The following is a 16,100-nucleotide window of genomic DNA, read 5'->3' as shown; positions in this document are numbered from 1 at the left end:
AAAACAAAACAAATGAATCCTTATCACAGAGTAGTAACACTGATTATTGAACTATTTTTTACTATAGAATCAATTCCTCTTTGTAAAATCCCAGAATGAAGAAAATGATTGGTATGCTTTACACTTAATTATTAAAATGGCATAAATGTTTATTTACATTAGCAAATAGGTGATTTTTTGTATTCTTAATTCTTTTTGTATTCTTAATGGTAGACAGAGGAAATACCTGTATTTTCAGATCCCATGTGACTCTTGGTGCTAAAAATTATATCCAACTCTGACATACACAGTGGGAAAAAAAACTTCTCTATGGTGAAGTTAACCTAAATATGATGAACAATCTTTTATAAACCTGTTCCTTTAAAAAAGATCTCATCTTTAGAAGTTAGCAGACAAGGTTTCTTATACATAGATAAAGATGCATACTCTAGTATTTGGTAATTGTTTTTAGGCAAGTTTTAAGGTATGTATATATGCACAAATATACATATATACTGGTAGGGTATATATGTATATATGTTTCAAATATGTATATACATATCTAAAAGCTTTTCCTATAAATTTCCATAAATATCTCACCATATAAATTTTTAGGAACATTTCATTAGCTCAGATAATTATTTAAACATATATTAATGATTTCATGGCTCTCCAGGAATTTTGGTTGTATATCATTTACTTGATACCATTTACTTTTAGGCATCTAAAGTAAATAATGTTGCTTTAACAAGCAGAAAGACTGTATGTTATCATCACAATGATCTCTAGAATATGGACACTAAGGTCCTGTATCTCCCATTTCCCACTACCCTCCCTTCTACTTTACCTTATCAAGTTGGGAAACTACTTCCCATAGTAAGGAATGCAAAACTGACAGCTCTCTGCCCAGATCAATGTAACCATCAAAGCCTGGGGTGTTTGAGATGGTGTCTGGATTAGAGATCTCCAAAAGGAACCGCTTCATTCCACCCCATTCATGTTCTAAAAAATCATTCATGAATGCCATGTATTCCTCTTTGTTACCAAACCTGAGTTAGGTGAGAAAATAAGAAAAAAAAAAAAAATAGATCAAAAAGACATTATTAACATTTTTAGTTGATTTGCAAAGAGGCATTATTTCTTTTTATTTTGTGATGATAAGGATTTTGTTTCTTCAAGTGGTAACTGCTATATATTTTTTAAAATACTACCTTAATTCATGTTGAAAAACTCAAGAGTAGAAACAAAATTCCTCTTATTTTTGTTCTTCAAAATTCTCATATAATACAGCCCCTAGTTGTCTGCCAAATGCTCATCAAGATATCTATCAACATTACTATTTTTTTTTTTCAGTTTTCAAATAGATTCTATAGCAATCTCTTCTTTACTCATGGTTCATATTGAAGACTTTCAATAGATGCCTGAAATTAGAGATCATGGAACTCTCTATGTTTTGGCCTCTCATGCACTCTTTAAACAAACAACCCTTAAATGGACTTCATAGTTTCTCTTTATCACACTCAAATTGCCAGCATACTATTTCTGCTTTTGGGAAACTATTACTAAGTAATATAAGGTTCTATAAGTATTATGACACTTCATTACCTAATCTCAAAACCTAGAGCCTATTAACAGATAAGTGAAACATACTGCACGGATACATAGAACAAATGGAAAACTGGTATTCTGGGTGGGACTGAGCTAGACTTCATGAGATGTTTGCTACTCAGGTTTGTTTGTGGAACTTTCCGTTTAATATTTTTGTATACAGTAGATCATGGGTAACTAAAGCCATGGACTGCACTCCTTATAAAAGGGGAGTTTGCATGGGGGAGCTTTTTCTAAGTCTCTGCTCATCCTCTCTATTTCATCAGAGAAGAAATAACTGTTCATGTAGGTTTCAGCTATCCTACTTTAAGTCTATAAAACCTGTCCCAATATAATCTACAAACAATTTAATCAGAAATAACTCAAATATGGGCAAATCTATCTGTGCTGGCTTAGCTATGAGGTCCATAAAATTCAAATAGCAAATTAAAAACTAATCACAGACGACTGGAGAGATGGTTCAGAAATAAAGAGCACTAGCTGCTCTTCCAGAGGATGTAGGTTATATTCCCAGCACATTCATGGTAGCTTACAACAGTCTCTAATTCCAGTCCAAGAGAATCCAAAGACCTCTTCTGGACCCTGCAAGCACCAGGCATGCATGTGGTACACAAACATACACACAAGGAAAATACCCATACATGAATATTTTTTTAAAATCAAAATAATATGATATTCTTTCTTCATTGATATTCTTTCTTATACACTGCTGTTAGAAGCTTGTGTGTCTGAGTATTAAATATACCTGTGATCAATTCTGCAAAGTGTGAATTCTTTCCTGGTCCTTCCTTCCTTTTCTTTCTTTCATCCTTCCTTCCTTTCTTTTTTGAGATAGTTTCACTGGCTGGCTGACTAAATTTGTTATGTAGTGTAGGCTGGCCATGGACTCACAGAGATCCACCTGTTTCTATCTCCTGAGTGCAGGGATTGAAGGTGTAGAGCCACTGTTCTTGACTTCCTAACTTCTTTTGAAAATAAACTGAAGCCTACAGAAAAGTTGAAGGAATATAAAACAAACATCCACATTCTTTTCATTTATATCAAGTTAACTTTTTTGCAGTGGGGGGTTTGCTTTCATTCTCTACAGAAATATGTATTTTTATTATCTAGAGCCATTTTAAACTAAATTATAAATACTACCTCCAACTTAAGATACTAATAATTTCACGTTATTTCTTTTGATCGTCTACAGTACCCTTCTATCTTCTGCACATTTTTTCTAGTACCTGTTAGAAAGTAGCCAGCCTACTTGAAATAGATGATGTAACCACAGTATTTGCCTGTCTTCACACTTCTTCAATTTTTTTTTTTTTTAAATGAATGCTCAGGATTGAACCCAGGGCCTTGTGCATACGATGTAAGCATACTACCAGCCTTTCCCTAATACTGCCCTACCTGTATTGTTTTTTCATATTGTTAAAATAATAGCATCTGTATTACTTGGCATCCTATCTTTTCCTTAGTATTCTAACCTAGTTGCTACCATTTTCATATTATTAGATATCTTCTGTAAACATTATTTTAAATTGTTATAAATACTTCACTAACTGTTTGTACCAGAGTTTAATATTTGTTTCCATTTTAAAATTACTGATGATGCAATAAAAATCTAGTAAGAGTAGGAATGTGGCTCCTCAGCCTCATCCCAATGCTCACGCATTTTAAAGCCAGGTGTTTTAAAAAGGGTTAGGGTAGTTTCACCTACTTGGCAAAGTTGGCCAGGTTCTGAATGACCTTGGCAATAAGAGTTAGCGTCCGAGATGTACGGTCATCAGGATACTCCTGCATCAGGTTGAAAAGACTGGGAGACATAATGGCTGGGCAAAGAAAACGGAGAAACAATGAGGCACTAATGAGCCGCTCACTGATGTCTTGCTTGCCTCGGTTCAGGCACTGCTGCTTCCATGATGCAAACACTTCTTTCAACTCACGAGGGAAGACACTACAGAAGGGGGAAAATATACACACACAAAAAACCCCAAAACCTCTAAATATAAAAGTGTCATAACCCATGAAAGTATAAGTGACCCCACTTTGACCCAGGATGCCTCTGTTCTAGATCTGAGCTAGGAGGAGGGGCTATTAGACACCCAGGGATGGAATCAGCCTGATTCATAGCTGACAGGAGGTGGAAAACTCACAGGAGGCCAGATAGAGATTAGAAACTGCAAGTTACAAAATTCTGGATTAGTACAAACTTGGTTTAGCTAAGTGGGAAAATGGCATGAGGTTTCTTACTAAACTATTTGATTTAACATAACATACTGTGATATCCCTAAAGGCTGTTCATGAAGAAATCTTCCCAAACTAACCATTTGTTTGCGGTAGACAAAAGATCAAAATTTGAACAAAAATATGAACACATCTGACCCATACTAACTAATATTTAAAAAAGTAAAAAACAATCCCAAACCAAAAAAAAACCCACCTCACACCTCTAGTCCCAACTTTTGGGTGTTAGAAAGTACAGCTCTAACAGCTAGATGGAAAGGGTTATTTAGAGAGGCAGCTCAGAAGTCTTGCTCATAAGGAAGAGTTAGATTTTAGACAGGACTCAGAGAGGGGAAGCTTGCAATTTCCTTCAAGTCCTTTCTTTGTGGTGACTTTCATGTGGAAAAAGTATGTTCTTTGGCTAGGACACAGGCTCACCAGTAAGAATTGATGATCTTGCAGAAAGCCAACTCACAGCACATTTTCAGGTTGCTCTGATGATCCATTAGCTCACTAGAGGAACACTTGCTGGGGTCCACTTCACAGTTCTCATCTGATTCATACAATGCTTTGATGAATTCCCCTGATCAAAGGGAGATGACAAGTACTGTAACTATACTATGCTTTCCTAATTACAGTAGGAAACAGTTGCGCATGCTTTAGAGTTTCTTTCCTCAGATCTGGCATGGAAAAACCCTGAAGTGTCACTGTTTTACAGCCCAATAGTGACCTCCTCTCATGCACTATGCAGAATAGAACCAATCGCTAGCATCATAATTATTTATAAAGACAGCAACAATTTATTTAAAAATATAGTATCTTTTACCGGAAACACAAAATATATTTATTTATTTTAAAATGAACCTGTATCAGAGCTCCACCTGGTAGTATAAGTAATACCATTGTTCCAGGAACAAAACAAAACAAAACAAAACAACCCAAGCTTGATGAACAGATAATCCAACTAAGGTTTCAGGAGTAATGTTGGTCAAACAAAGATGCAAGCAAGGTTCTATAGGTCTGCCGCTAGCATTGGGGACAGTAATTAAACCCTCCACACAAAACTGCAGCTCTTCTCTTTATATATATCACAAGCTATATATGCTTCCCATAGACATTGGTTTACAAGCATTGGCCAGATAGCCTATCTATAAAGATATGCTTAGTATTATCTGACATCACCTTATGTTTAACTCTGCTATGAATGTCTTCCATGTTTTATACTCTTTTGTGCATATTTATTCTCATATACGTCTCACTTGCAGGAACCAGGTTTTGATCATGTTCAAATTCCTACCCCTTTGACTAACTCTCAAAAGCAGTATAGGAGTATACTGTTTTATAAGAGATGAAGTACACAGTCTTGTTTTCTTATAGGTGTCTCTTCATTAAAGAGGAGTGGACCTTTTTAAGATCCTTCTTGAGGCTCAAAAAGGTTACTTCTTGAGTTCAATCAGGTTCCTGACTTGAGGTTTAGGTTAGTCATAACAGGGTTTCAAAGCAGAACAATAATTTCTATAAAATAAAGTAGCAAAAGTAAAATGAAACATGTTTTCTATCAAAATGATTATTACTGAGATAAAGGAAAGCTTTTAAAAAGTGGCACATGGGTGGGGGGAGAAAATGAACACTCACTGTAGTATTGAGAGAAATATGGTCAAACCCTGGATCCTGACTTAACTGAGTAAGGAGCCTTGAACTGTCACTTAACTCATCTGAGCTTTATTAGCATCAAACCTGTCTTGGAGAACTGTGGTAAGGATCAAAACCCCCCAAAGTAGTATCATTCTGGGCGCTTACTTGGGCTCCATATAGAAAGCATTACTATGTACAAAATATGCTACTTTAAAATAGTTTTTAATAAAGTAAAATCACCAAACTGGTAGTTTTAAAAATGCTAACAATTCCTAAAGATTTGCCTGATATGAGATAGCTTAAAAATTCTATTAAAATTTTGAAAACTGTTTTTATTTTTGGAATTATAACCCATGTCTGATAATGTGTTGTATGCTAAAACAAAGATGAGGCTTTTACAGGTTCACACCTAAAAAGGTACTTACTTTAAAATTATTTGTGTTTGTTTCTTTGCATTTGAAAAGAATCAAAGGGGACAGTCACTGAGTTTAAATACTTACTTGTATTCAGAATGTTCCATCATGGTTTCTCCTCTGAATTGTAAAACTATTCTACTTATTTATCTATGTTTTCATAAATCTAAGCACATAGGTGTGCATGCCTTTGCACATGGAGGCCAGAAGAGAGCGTTAGGTTCCTGGGAGCCAGAATAACAGATGTTTGCGGATATGTTATGTGGGTGTTGTTATCTGAACTGTGATCCACATTATTATGCAGCAAGCAAGCTCTCTTAACTGCTTCTTTGAAAACATCTTTGAAATGAAAACAATTTAGATTTATTTTATGTGTCTATGTCTGTCTATGCACCACCTGAGTGCCCAGTGTCAATGGAGATCAGAAGGTGGCATTAACTTCACTGCAACTGGATTTATGAGTGTTTGCGAGCCACCATGTGGGTACCAGGAACTTAACCTGGGTTCTCTGCAAGAGCAATTATGCTCTGAACCACTGAGCCATTGCTCTACCCCCACCCTTTTAAGGAAAGGTACAGCAGACTGACTACAAACTCACTAAAGTAGTCCAGCCTTTACTGCGAAAGTGATAGAAATACAAGCATGTACCTACCACCATGCTCAGTTCTGTTATGTGTTTTCTATGTAAATCACTAAATCATTACTACCAACATTTCATGTGTAGGCGTAAGTCAACAGGTGCTGGCATATTACTGCTGAAAGACATTTGCCTCCAACACCAGCATGGAAATTACACTTCTGAGAGACTTATGTTTCACAGGTGGCATTTCTTCTGTGCCATAAGACACCAACAAGAAAAGATTTTAGTCAGACAGGTAAAGGGAGCTAGCAGATGGAAGACTTAAGCCTAAACAAAGCAGAGTTTTTTCAGTAGAGAGTAATACTTTCATTAAGATCAAGACAGGCTAAGAAGCTGGCAGATACTATACATTTTGACTGACAACTTTCTTCGAGGATGGGTATTTATTGAACTCATTGTCCTATGTATGCCAGGAAAGTGCTCTACCAATGAACTACATCCCAGGCCCAACTGGCAGCTTCTAAAATCAGAGTTCACTCAATAAAGTTTGGAAATATCACCTCTTTTTTTCTTTTTGCTTAAAGTGTATGGCACACAACAAAACTATATGGGAAGAAGACAATCCAATCTCAAGACTGAGAATCTTATGAGCTGTTTTAACGCTCTTGGAAGCGGCAACCATTTTCTTTACTCTAGCCCATACTCTTAGGTTACAGAAATCTTAACAGAGATTTCTGGGAAGTTATCTGAATTGCTTTCCATGCCTAATGAATTAATTTTCATGCCTCATTGAGTTCATTGAGATATTTAACTACTCACTACTGTATCAAAGGACTTGGTATCCACTAATAATTTCAGAGGTTTAATTCTTAGATATGAATATTCTCACCTCCATGTTTGCAAAATGAAGAATACATGTAGAGATGTTTCACTGTTGCCTTTTATAAGACAACATAAATTAAAGAAAACCATGACATATAATTTATGACTATAGTAAGCACCTGTGTAAATGAGTTTAATAGCATCTTTTCTAGTATCAATGAAAATCAACTGTTTTTCTCAGAATTCCTATTAGATTTTACACTAAAGCAACTGTGCAGATTTTAAGTAACAGAAGTGAAAAACAAAACAAAACCCACTCTTCATGAGAGTAGAAATTAATTGTTACAAGAGCAGGTGTGCTTTATGTAAACACAGCCCTATTTCCTGACCAGTCAGCCATTACTTTTTACCCCTTATGATTTCTTTCTTTTTTTACTTTTCAAGACAGGGTTTCTCTGTGTAGCTCAGGCTGTCCTAGAACTTGCTCTGTAGAATAGGCTGGCCTCGAACTCACAGACAGCTAATATTTAAATTGTGAAATAATTTGACAACTATTTTTTCTTCCCATTTGAAATTTTTGGTAAAAGGTGGTCTTGGGCTAGCAGACTGGTTCAGTGGGCAAAGGCGCTTGATAAAATGCCTGATGCACTTGAGTTGGGTCCCTGGTACCCACATGGTGGAAGGAGAGAACCAGCTACAAGTTGTGTTTTCTCTCTCACACACACGTGTAAATAAGTAAAAATCTAAGTTGTGATGCTTCAGACTGATGAATCAACAGGAAAGGAGCCAGCTGGTGGTGGTGCATGCCTTTAGTCTCAGCAGTTGGGCGGCAGAGAAAGGTTGGCTGTCTTGGGGACTGAATCTAGGGCCTCATGGATGCTTAAAAATGTGCTACCACTAAGTTGTATCTTCAGCTTTTCTGACTGTCCCTGATCCCAACATCTGACCATTTATTTGTGACTTTTAAAGACTCTTTATTTTTGACTGGACTCAGAAGTAGAAGCTTTCAGCAAGGACAGCCTACATCTCTTGGCAATCTGTTCCTGGAGTTTTTCTTTGGCTTCTTTCATTCTTTTAGCACATTCTGCAGCCTTGTTGTTTTTCTTAGTGTGTGTTTCTTCCGAGCACTTGTGTTGCAGGACACGTGAAGTAACAAAACGCTGAGACTTGGGGACTTTGGTCTTGGGCATCTTACCTTCTTTAATTAAATGGCTTTCAGACATCATATTGGTGGACATTATCTTTAGAGAGGTTAAAAAGTTTGCAAATTCTGCTAGTTCTACTAGACACCAATCAATGAGGCACAGTAGTGTCTGTCAGTCCAGAAACATTCTTCTCTCCTTTTCTTTTTTTTAAAACAATAACCACATTGAGAACACTCCACTTTGCATCCATAATATATCCGTGAACAGGCATGTTCTTCCTCTCTCCAGTTATCCTTGGTCTATCACAAGAATGCCTCTTACTCACCAGCAGGTGCACTCTGATGTTGGTTAAGATACTCTGCTTTACGGGAAACTCTTGTTCATCATTCCCACCATTGATCTGGACCACATAACCCTTCTACTCTTCACCCAGTGCATCAGCAGAAACGCCTGTGTCCATGTGCTTCTCATAAAGTATGGTGTTTGCGACCATCGTCCACTTAAGTGAGTTTTTGACATATTCAACTTCATCCCGATGCAGCCGACCACCTAGAAGGCACCAGTCTTTCGCTCTCTTCTCTACTGGTATCCAGGGTTTCATTTCCTTTCTTTATTGCATTTTCTCTCTGATCATTTTTCTTGATCCCTCATCTTTCTTTTACACTCTAAACAGTGTTTTTTGGTTCCATTCTCTTTTCATTTAGCCTCATCTAACTCCTCTGTATGAGTTAGTCCCAGAGTTCTCACCGCTCTCTAGACATATGTTCTGCTTTGCTTTCCCACTTAAACCTCCCAAAAATTCCTATCAGAACTTCAGGTGAATATATATAAGGTAAACATATAATTTCCCCCTTTCAAGCCTACATGTCATGATTTCTGTTTATGTCTAATCCAGGGGCTGGAGAGATGGTTAAGTGGTTAAGAGCATGCACTGCTCTTGGAGAGGACCTGAGTTTGGTTCCCGACAATCACATCGGGTAGACTATAACTACCTGTTATCAAGCTGTATGGGTTCCTGCGCTCATGTAACATACCCATACACAGACATACATAATTTAAGATAAATCATAAAACAGTGCATCATCCTTATTCATTTAGAAAGTCTACAAATTCTCTATAATACTTATTCTTTCTTTCCTACAAACTGAAAGAGTTGCTAAGTCAGTTCAACTTCAATGTTTTTCTTATCATTCTTTTTCACTAGTCTATTCCCAAAGACTGTCTCATTATTTCTTGCTCTCCATAAGACAATGGCTTTTGTTTCCAAGATTTATTATTCATTTACTTTTTTTTTAAAAAAGGTGTATGAGCGTTTTCATTCATTCATTCATTCACTTATCCACTTATTCATTCATTCATTCATTCATTCATTCACTTATCCACTCATTCATTCATTCATTCATTCATTCATTCATTCATTCATTTATTTATTCTGTACTGTGTACTACAAGTATGTAGTTCACACAGCAGCCAGGAGATGGTATCAGATCCCCTGAAACTTGAGTTACAGAAGGTTTTTAGCCACCATGTGAGTGCTTGGAACTGAACCCAGGTCAGAGCATCAAGCGCTCTTAACCAATAAGTCATCTCTTTGGCTCCTACAATGACTTTTTAATTGATCTCTATTGCTTTTTCTTTTTAAAAAATTCACTCTCTTAATTCCATTAAAATTATCCTACTAAAAATTTTTGGTGGCTTTCCAATGATTAGTATAAATTGTATATCCAGAACCACACTCTCAAATTTTGGTTTCTAATTATTGCTAAATTTTTTGTTGTTATTCACTTATCCCTTTCATGTTCTTTTAAAACTATTTTCCTTTCTTTCCTTCTTCCCTTCCTTCCTTCTTTTCTGTGTGTATGCGCTATGGTACGTATGTGGAAATCAGAGAACAACTTGTGGGAGTTGGTTTCACCATATGGATCCTGGGCACTAAATCTGGGTCACACGGTTACTGGCAAGTGCCTTTACCCACTGAGCACTCTCGCTAGTTTACTTCCATGCCATTTTTCCACCGAAAGGCATATTGCATAATCACCTGATTTTTTTCCCTCATGTCTATGACTCATGTCTTTCTAATTGTCTTTACAAATTCTCTGCAAAAACACAGAATTTCTCTTTTGGTTAAACAAACAATCTCATGTCATTTCCTTGTGAACAAAACCCTCTATTCAGCATACCTTTATTACCACCCATTCTTGATGGTTACATGTGATTGGTAAGCACTACAAATATACCTAGAACAAATTAAAATGGGGGATAAATGTAAAATATACACCAAGTTTCGGAGTATATAAGTACCTCATTAATATTCCACATTGATTAGTTGTTAATATTTGATATAGTGTGTTAAATAAAATTTGTCATTCATTTCATTAGTTTCTTTATTTTTTTTATACTATGACTATTTAAAAGCTTGAGGTTACTTTAATAAACACACAATATCACACATATGTGGCTCCCACCATGCTTGTACAGTACAGTGCTGTATTACTTTCTGTGTGAAGAGTTAGGTGTATGGAGATACAAGGAAATGCTGGTCATGGTGGCTCATGTCTATAATCCTAGCACTGGGAGGCTGAGGCAGGAGGAATACTATGACAACAAGGCTAGCTTAGGCCACCATAGCAAACAGTCCCCCCCAAACCACTATTTTTCTTCAAGGAACTTATACTCACTTTATTATCCTATCGCTTTATTGTGCTATGTGTTTAAGACATTACCTCACTCTAGCACCTAATGACTTAATTTCATAACCAATTCTAGATCTTTAAGTGAGTGGCCTTGTTAGTCAACAACTACTAATGACTGAACAAAAACTAGTTAACAGTTAAAGACCCTTAAAGTAGAAGTGTAGAACTTAGGAACTAGCAAGCATTTCTTCATTTCTGATGAGAGCTTTGTATGCATAATAATAAATGGTAGGTTAATCCTTTTAAGACTGAGGCAATATCACGCTATGACTAATTCCCAATACTTAGGAGAAACAGAACACCTTAGTTCTGGTGGTGAAATCTACCAATTGTATTATATACCCTGGGATGAGAAATGCAGAGGTTTTAGGATGGCTATATACACTGATGGGTTTTCTATTTTATACATGTTATAATGAACATGTGTGGTTACTCCACTGTAAGTACTACACAGAGAGTTTACAGCTGAAATCTAAGTCACTCAAGTCAGGTGAACTTAATGTACGCAGATTTTCAATTCAATTTGTTTGTCCTACGAGGTAAAAAAAAAAAAAAAAAGTTAAAACTGAGAGGGAGAGAAGATATCTTCCTCTTCCATACCCAGCGCATCATGAAGGTACTGCTGTCCCACCAACTTGAGGTATTCCTCAATGGATTTAGTGGCAATGGTGTTTTCTCTGAAGATCAAGACATCATGCTCTCCACAACGATCCACCTCTGACATCACCAAGTCAGTCAAAAAATCCTGGCGGGATAATATTCAGTCAGAAAGAAAGCAACTGAGCAGTAATAAACATCAGAAGAGACTATGGAAGCAGCAGATATCCTGGAAACACTGCTTTAAAACTAAGCCACCAAATTCCTTGGAAAGAGAAAAGGCAGTCAGGATAAAGATCTTACGTATTGCCAGCTCTAGATTTAATTTCTGAGTTTCTTCAGAGATTTTTCTAATGCACTTTTTAAAAGATCATAATTCTGAATGTATCTCCAAGTCTCTCTTTCCAACCTCGCCTAGTACTATTCTCTGCTACAGTCCCTGCATGGTGCTCTAGTTTCTTTTTATATCATTTAGTTCACATGTACTTTCTACATAGTGTTTTCTATTCACCACAAAAATCTTTTAGCTGTTCTCAGTTCTGCTCTACTTCTACCCTCACCTCCACTCCCATTATCATAAAACTAATTTCTGGAAACCTTTAGTTTTCGGTTCACAAACTGCTTCCTCCATGAAGTCCTCCTGGACCAAGGTTACCCTTTTCTACACCTTAATATTATATAACTTTTTACTCTCTGTACTTCTCGCTATAATCAGAGATTTATTTTTTAATTACTTAATATGGTTTCTCCAGAAAACTGAAAGCTCCATGAGGCCAAGGATAGTGTTTATCTTTGTTCAACACATACAGTGAAGACACTTTCAGCATCCAACAGCTACTGCCATGTTAGATGTCATTTTATCTTCCCAGTTTTCATTTCCATTTAGATGAAAGATTGCCATAAAATAGCTGCCAACTAACTGTACAACACCCATTGGTGTTTTCACTTCAGATCCACATTTGAATTCCATGAAGACTTGTACTTAGCACAGTTCTTGACTATCTCCTCCTGTACCATGGGGATACAGTTAGCAGTTAAAGTAAGAGAAAGGGCTGGGTGCAGTGGTGTATGCTTATAACCCCAGCACTTGGTGAGGCAGAGGCAGGTGGATCTCTTTGAGTTTGAGGACAGCTTGGTCTACAAAGTGAGTCCAGGACAGCCAAGGCTACAGACAGAAACCCTGTCTTGAAAAACCAAAAACCAAACCAAACCAAACCACCAAACAACCAAAAAGCAAAACAAAAAAATGCCACCCCCCCAATCTCACAAAAACCAAAAAACCCACGAACAAAAAACAAAAACTGAAAGAAAGCCATCATTTAACATAACACTTCAGAAAAACCTTCGCTAGGCACGATGTTGCACACCTGTATCATACCTTCAATTCTGGGATTTGGGAGGCTGAGGCAGGAGGATCTCAAGTTTGGGGCTATAATGAGTAACATGGTGAGACCATGCTTCAAAAAGACGACAATAACAAAAACTACAATAACAATAAAGTTTGAAAATGTTGTGGGGTAATAGTAACTGCATGTATGGTATCTAACTCATGGAAATAAACTAGGAGTAAGCATTTGCTAGTTCCCCCATTTCACTTTAGTTTAAAAAAACCTCCATCTCTTATAGGCCTGCTAATAGGCTTTCTTAGCTCAGTCTTAATTTCCCTTTCTTTCTCGGAAGGCTTTTAATGCTGGATTTTCACAGTATCTACCAGTAACCACAGCCTCATTTCCTTGTACACAGTAAGGAAGGACTTTAAGGTAACACCCTTTTCGACTTACCTTGGCTCTGCCAGTACTTTGAAGAATGTGTACTAAGGCACAAGCCAATTCCTCTTTATTCCTCACACTAATTACTGGCTCAAGGACAGAACACAGCATGGTGTAGTTGCTGGTGATGAATTCTGCAAATTCTTTGTATTGTTCCATAGGCAGAATGGTGATAGTTTGGAAACGTGACTTAATCCGGATAGAAGGTCCTCCTGTCTTTCCCTTGTTGGGTGTGGGTGTACTCACGGGGTACCACTTTTCTACAAACTGGCGACCAGTCACACTGGCAGTGGGGATGTTGACTAGCCCTACATAATTATTCTTGTCCTTTTTTTTCTTTTTTTCCACATCCTTATAAATGTGAACTGTGATGCTATGAAGAGGTGGAAGGCTATAGAATTCAAAATGTTCACCCCAGAAAATATTGTCTGCTTTGGTCTTGCTGGTTGTACGAGCAAAGAGGGTATCATCAAGGCACAGTTCGCAGAAATATTTTTTTTTAGGGGCAAGGTCCTTGGCTTCAATGATCCATAAACGAAGAACATTTTCAGCTCGTCTACAATTGTCCTAAAAAGAGACAACAAAGTTGAATTTGAAGCTGACATACCAGAAAGAGGATGTTTTCTTCTTAAAGTAAGGCTAATTATTAACATTCCTCTAATAGAGTAGTCAACATACAGTAATAAGAATCGCTATCTCATTTAGGATCACAGAACTCTGAAGAAGAATCTTGCACGGGTAAGACTGTTCAGTGGGTAGCTGGCTGCACCTGCTGCCAGACCTCCATTTGATCCCCAGGACACACATAGTGGAAGGAAAACAATCAACTCCTGCAAATTGTCCTCTGAAATCCATGCGTCTACTGTGGTCTGTCTGTCTGTCTCCCCCCTCACCACACAAATAAATACACGTAATTAAAAGCATTTTAAAAGAATCTTACAGAACCACAAATACTGTTTTACTTGTTGACAAAAAATACCATCATGTAACTAAGTTCTCTATAGCCAGCTTTATGAGGCTGGACTAATTTAATTTCTAGGAATAAAAAAAGAGAAGTTGCTAACTAACATGCCTCCTAGTACCACTTTTATCATGTATTAACTTCTGGTGGGACATGTCATCCGCTTTTTTGAGTCTATATTCACACCGGTAAAATGATCTTATTGGAGATAAGATCAAATGTCATAGTGCAAAATGTCATAACATGTATATTGTTTTTAAAACTGTCAAGCTTTAAGCCAGATGTGGTAGCAGTAGCCTATAACCCAGGCACTTGTGAGGTTGCAAAAGGACTGCAAGTTTAAGACCAGCCTTGGTTACATAGTGAGACCTTGTCTCAAGAACCAAAAAAATTAAGATCTAGAAAATTAAGATATTAATATCTTTGTTTTCTATCAACTTGATGCTTACAAGCTGATAAATGAAAAAACTTTTATTCAATTTGTTCTGACAATTTCATATATGCATAAGGTGCATTCTTTAATCTCTCTCCTACCCTCACTACACCCCTCCTTACAAGTTCCTTTTCTACACATTTGTATCCCCTCCCACTTTCTGAGACCCACTAAATTTAATCATGTGGTGACCATAGGTTTAGAACCATCCACTAGAGCCGATGGGTTCCTCTGGTGATGAAACTCAATGAAAACTGAAAACTGTAACTGTTCCTCCCCCCAACTCTACAAGCAGCTAATAGTTCAGCAGAGAGGGCAGGGCCCCTTGAGCCCTTTCTAATCCATGACTGACTGCCGGCAGACCAGGTTTTGTTGCTGCCAGAGCAGCTATGAAGTGATGAGAACATTGGCTGTGTATTTCTTAGCCCTTCCTTCCATTTTCCTGCGTTTACATTCTTTCTGTTTTGTCTTCTAAGATGATCCACGAGCCTTAGAGGGAGTGATATAAATGTCCTGTTTGCGACATTTTTGTCCTGTTTCGACACTCAAAGCTACCATTACCTTATTTGGCTGAACTGTCCTTCGAAGGTTTTCCATCCACTTATCTCTCTCTGAGGCAGAGTTACAGCTAAAGCATTTACTTCCACTTAAGTAGGTGACCTTCAATACAAAGATTAGAGATGAGGATATGAGACTGTGTGTGTCTATGTGTTTGTGGGGGATTTATCTTCTAATTTCTATATTTTTAAGAATTAGGGACATATTATGAAACCCAGATCTTCTTACTATATGAAGCTAAAACTATTGTTTTAGTTTTGTTGTATCTTTACTTAAAATTTAACCTTCTAAGTAGCATCCATACTTCTGAGCTATGAGAACAAAGCTCATTTACAATTTAGCTGGCCTATGGTTCAGAGAAATAAGACATAAAGGCAACATCTAAAATTACTTGTAAATGAATATACTGATTTGAGCTAATAAAAAGAACTAAAAAGGGAAAATGTTTGTAAAATAATTTGATTTCTTAAGATTGCTTCATTAGAAGGATACTAAATGAAGTTGAATTACTCTTTGGAATCCATTTCTTCTCCAGAAGGCAACCAACCCACTGAGTTCTAATCATTTATAACACTGGACATAGTATATTATGTTCATAGTACAAGCCCACTGAACTGAGCTCCGGAAATAAAAGTTCAGTGATTTTCAACATCATCATCATCATCATCATCATCATCATCATCATCATCATCATCA

At 36.9% G+C, this 16,100-nt stretch overlaps 1 protein-coding gene and 1 pseudogene across 1 annotated transcript in view; both read right to left on the bottom strand.

The window, feature by feature from the left end:
- The window catches only part of Rasal2 (RAS protein activator like 2), a 146,314-nt gene that overhangs the window by 26,042 nt on the left and 104,172 nt on the right, over nt 1-16,100 (bottom strand). Inside the window, exons 6-11 of the mRNA XM_055624475.1 lie at nt 15,408-15,506; nt 13,465-14,019; nt 11,687-11,831; nt 4,237-4,381; nt 3,293-3,529; nt 827-1,028 (exon numbers count right to left, since the gene is read on the bottom strand). Coding sequence (XP_055480450.1) covers nt 827-1,028; nt 3,293-3,529; nt 4,237-4,381; nt 11,687-11,831; nt 13,465-14,019; nt 15,408-15,506 — 1,383 coding nt within the window. The remainder of the gene's footprint in view (nt 1-826; nt 1,029-3,292; nt 3,530-4,236; nt 4,382-11,686; nt 11,832-13,464; nt 14,020-15,407; nt 15,507-16,100) is intronic.
- Nucleotides 8,223-8,911, bottom strand: LOC129689234 (40S ribosomal protein S6-like; annotated as a pseudogene).

This window comes from Psammomys obesus, unplaced genomic scaffold, assembly GCF_907164565.1.
Source record: "Psammomys obesus unplaced genomic scaffold, mPsaObe1.curated_primary_1811, whole genome shotgun sequence".
NCBI lineage: Eukaryota > Metazoa > Chordata > Mammalia > Rodentia > Muridae > Psammomys > Psammomys obesus.
Note: the sequence above shows the minus strand (reverse complement) of the source record. Positions and strands in the feature narration are given on the sequence as shown.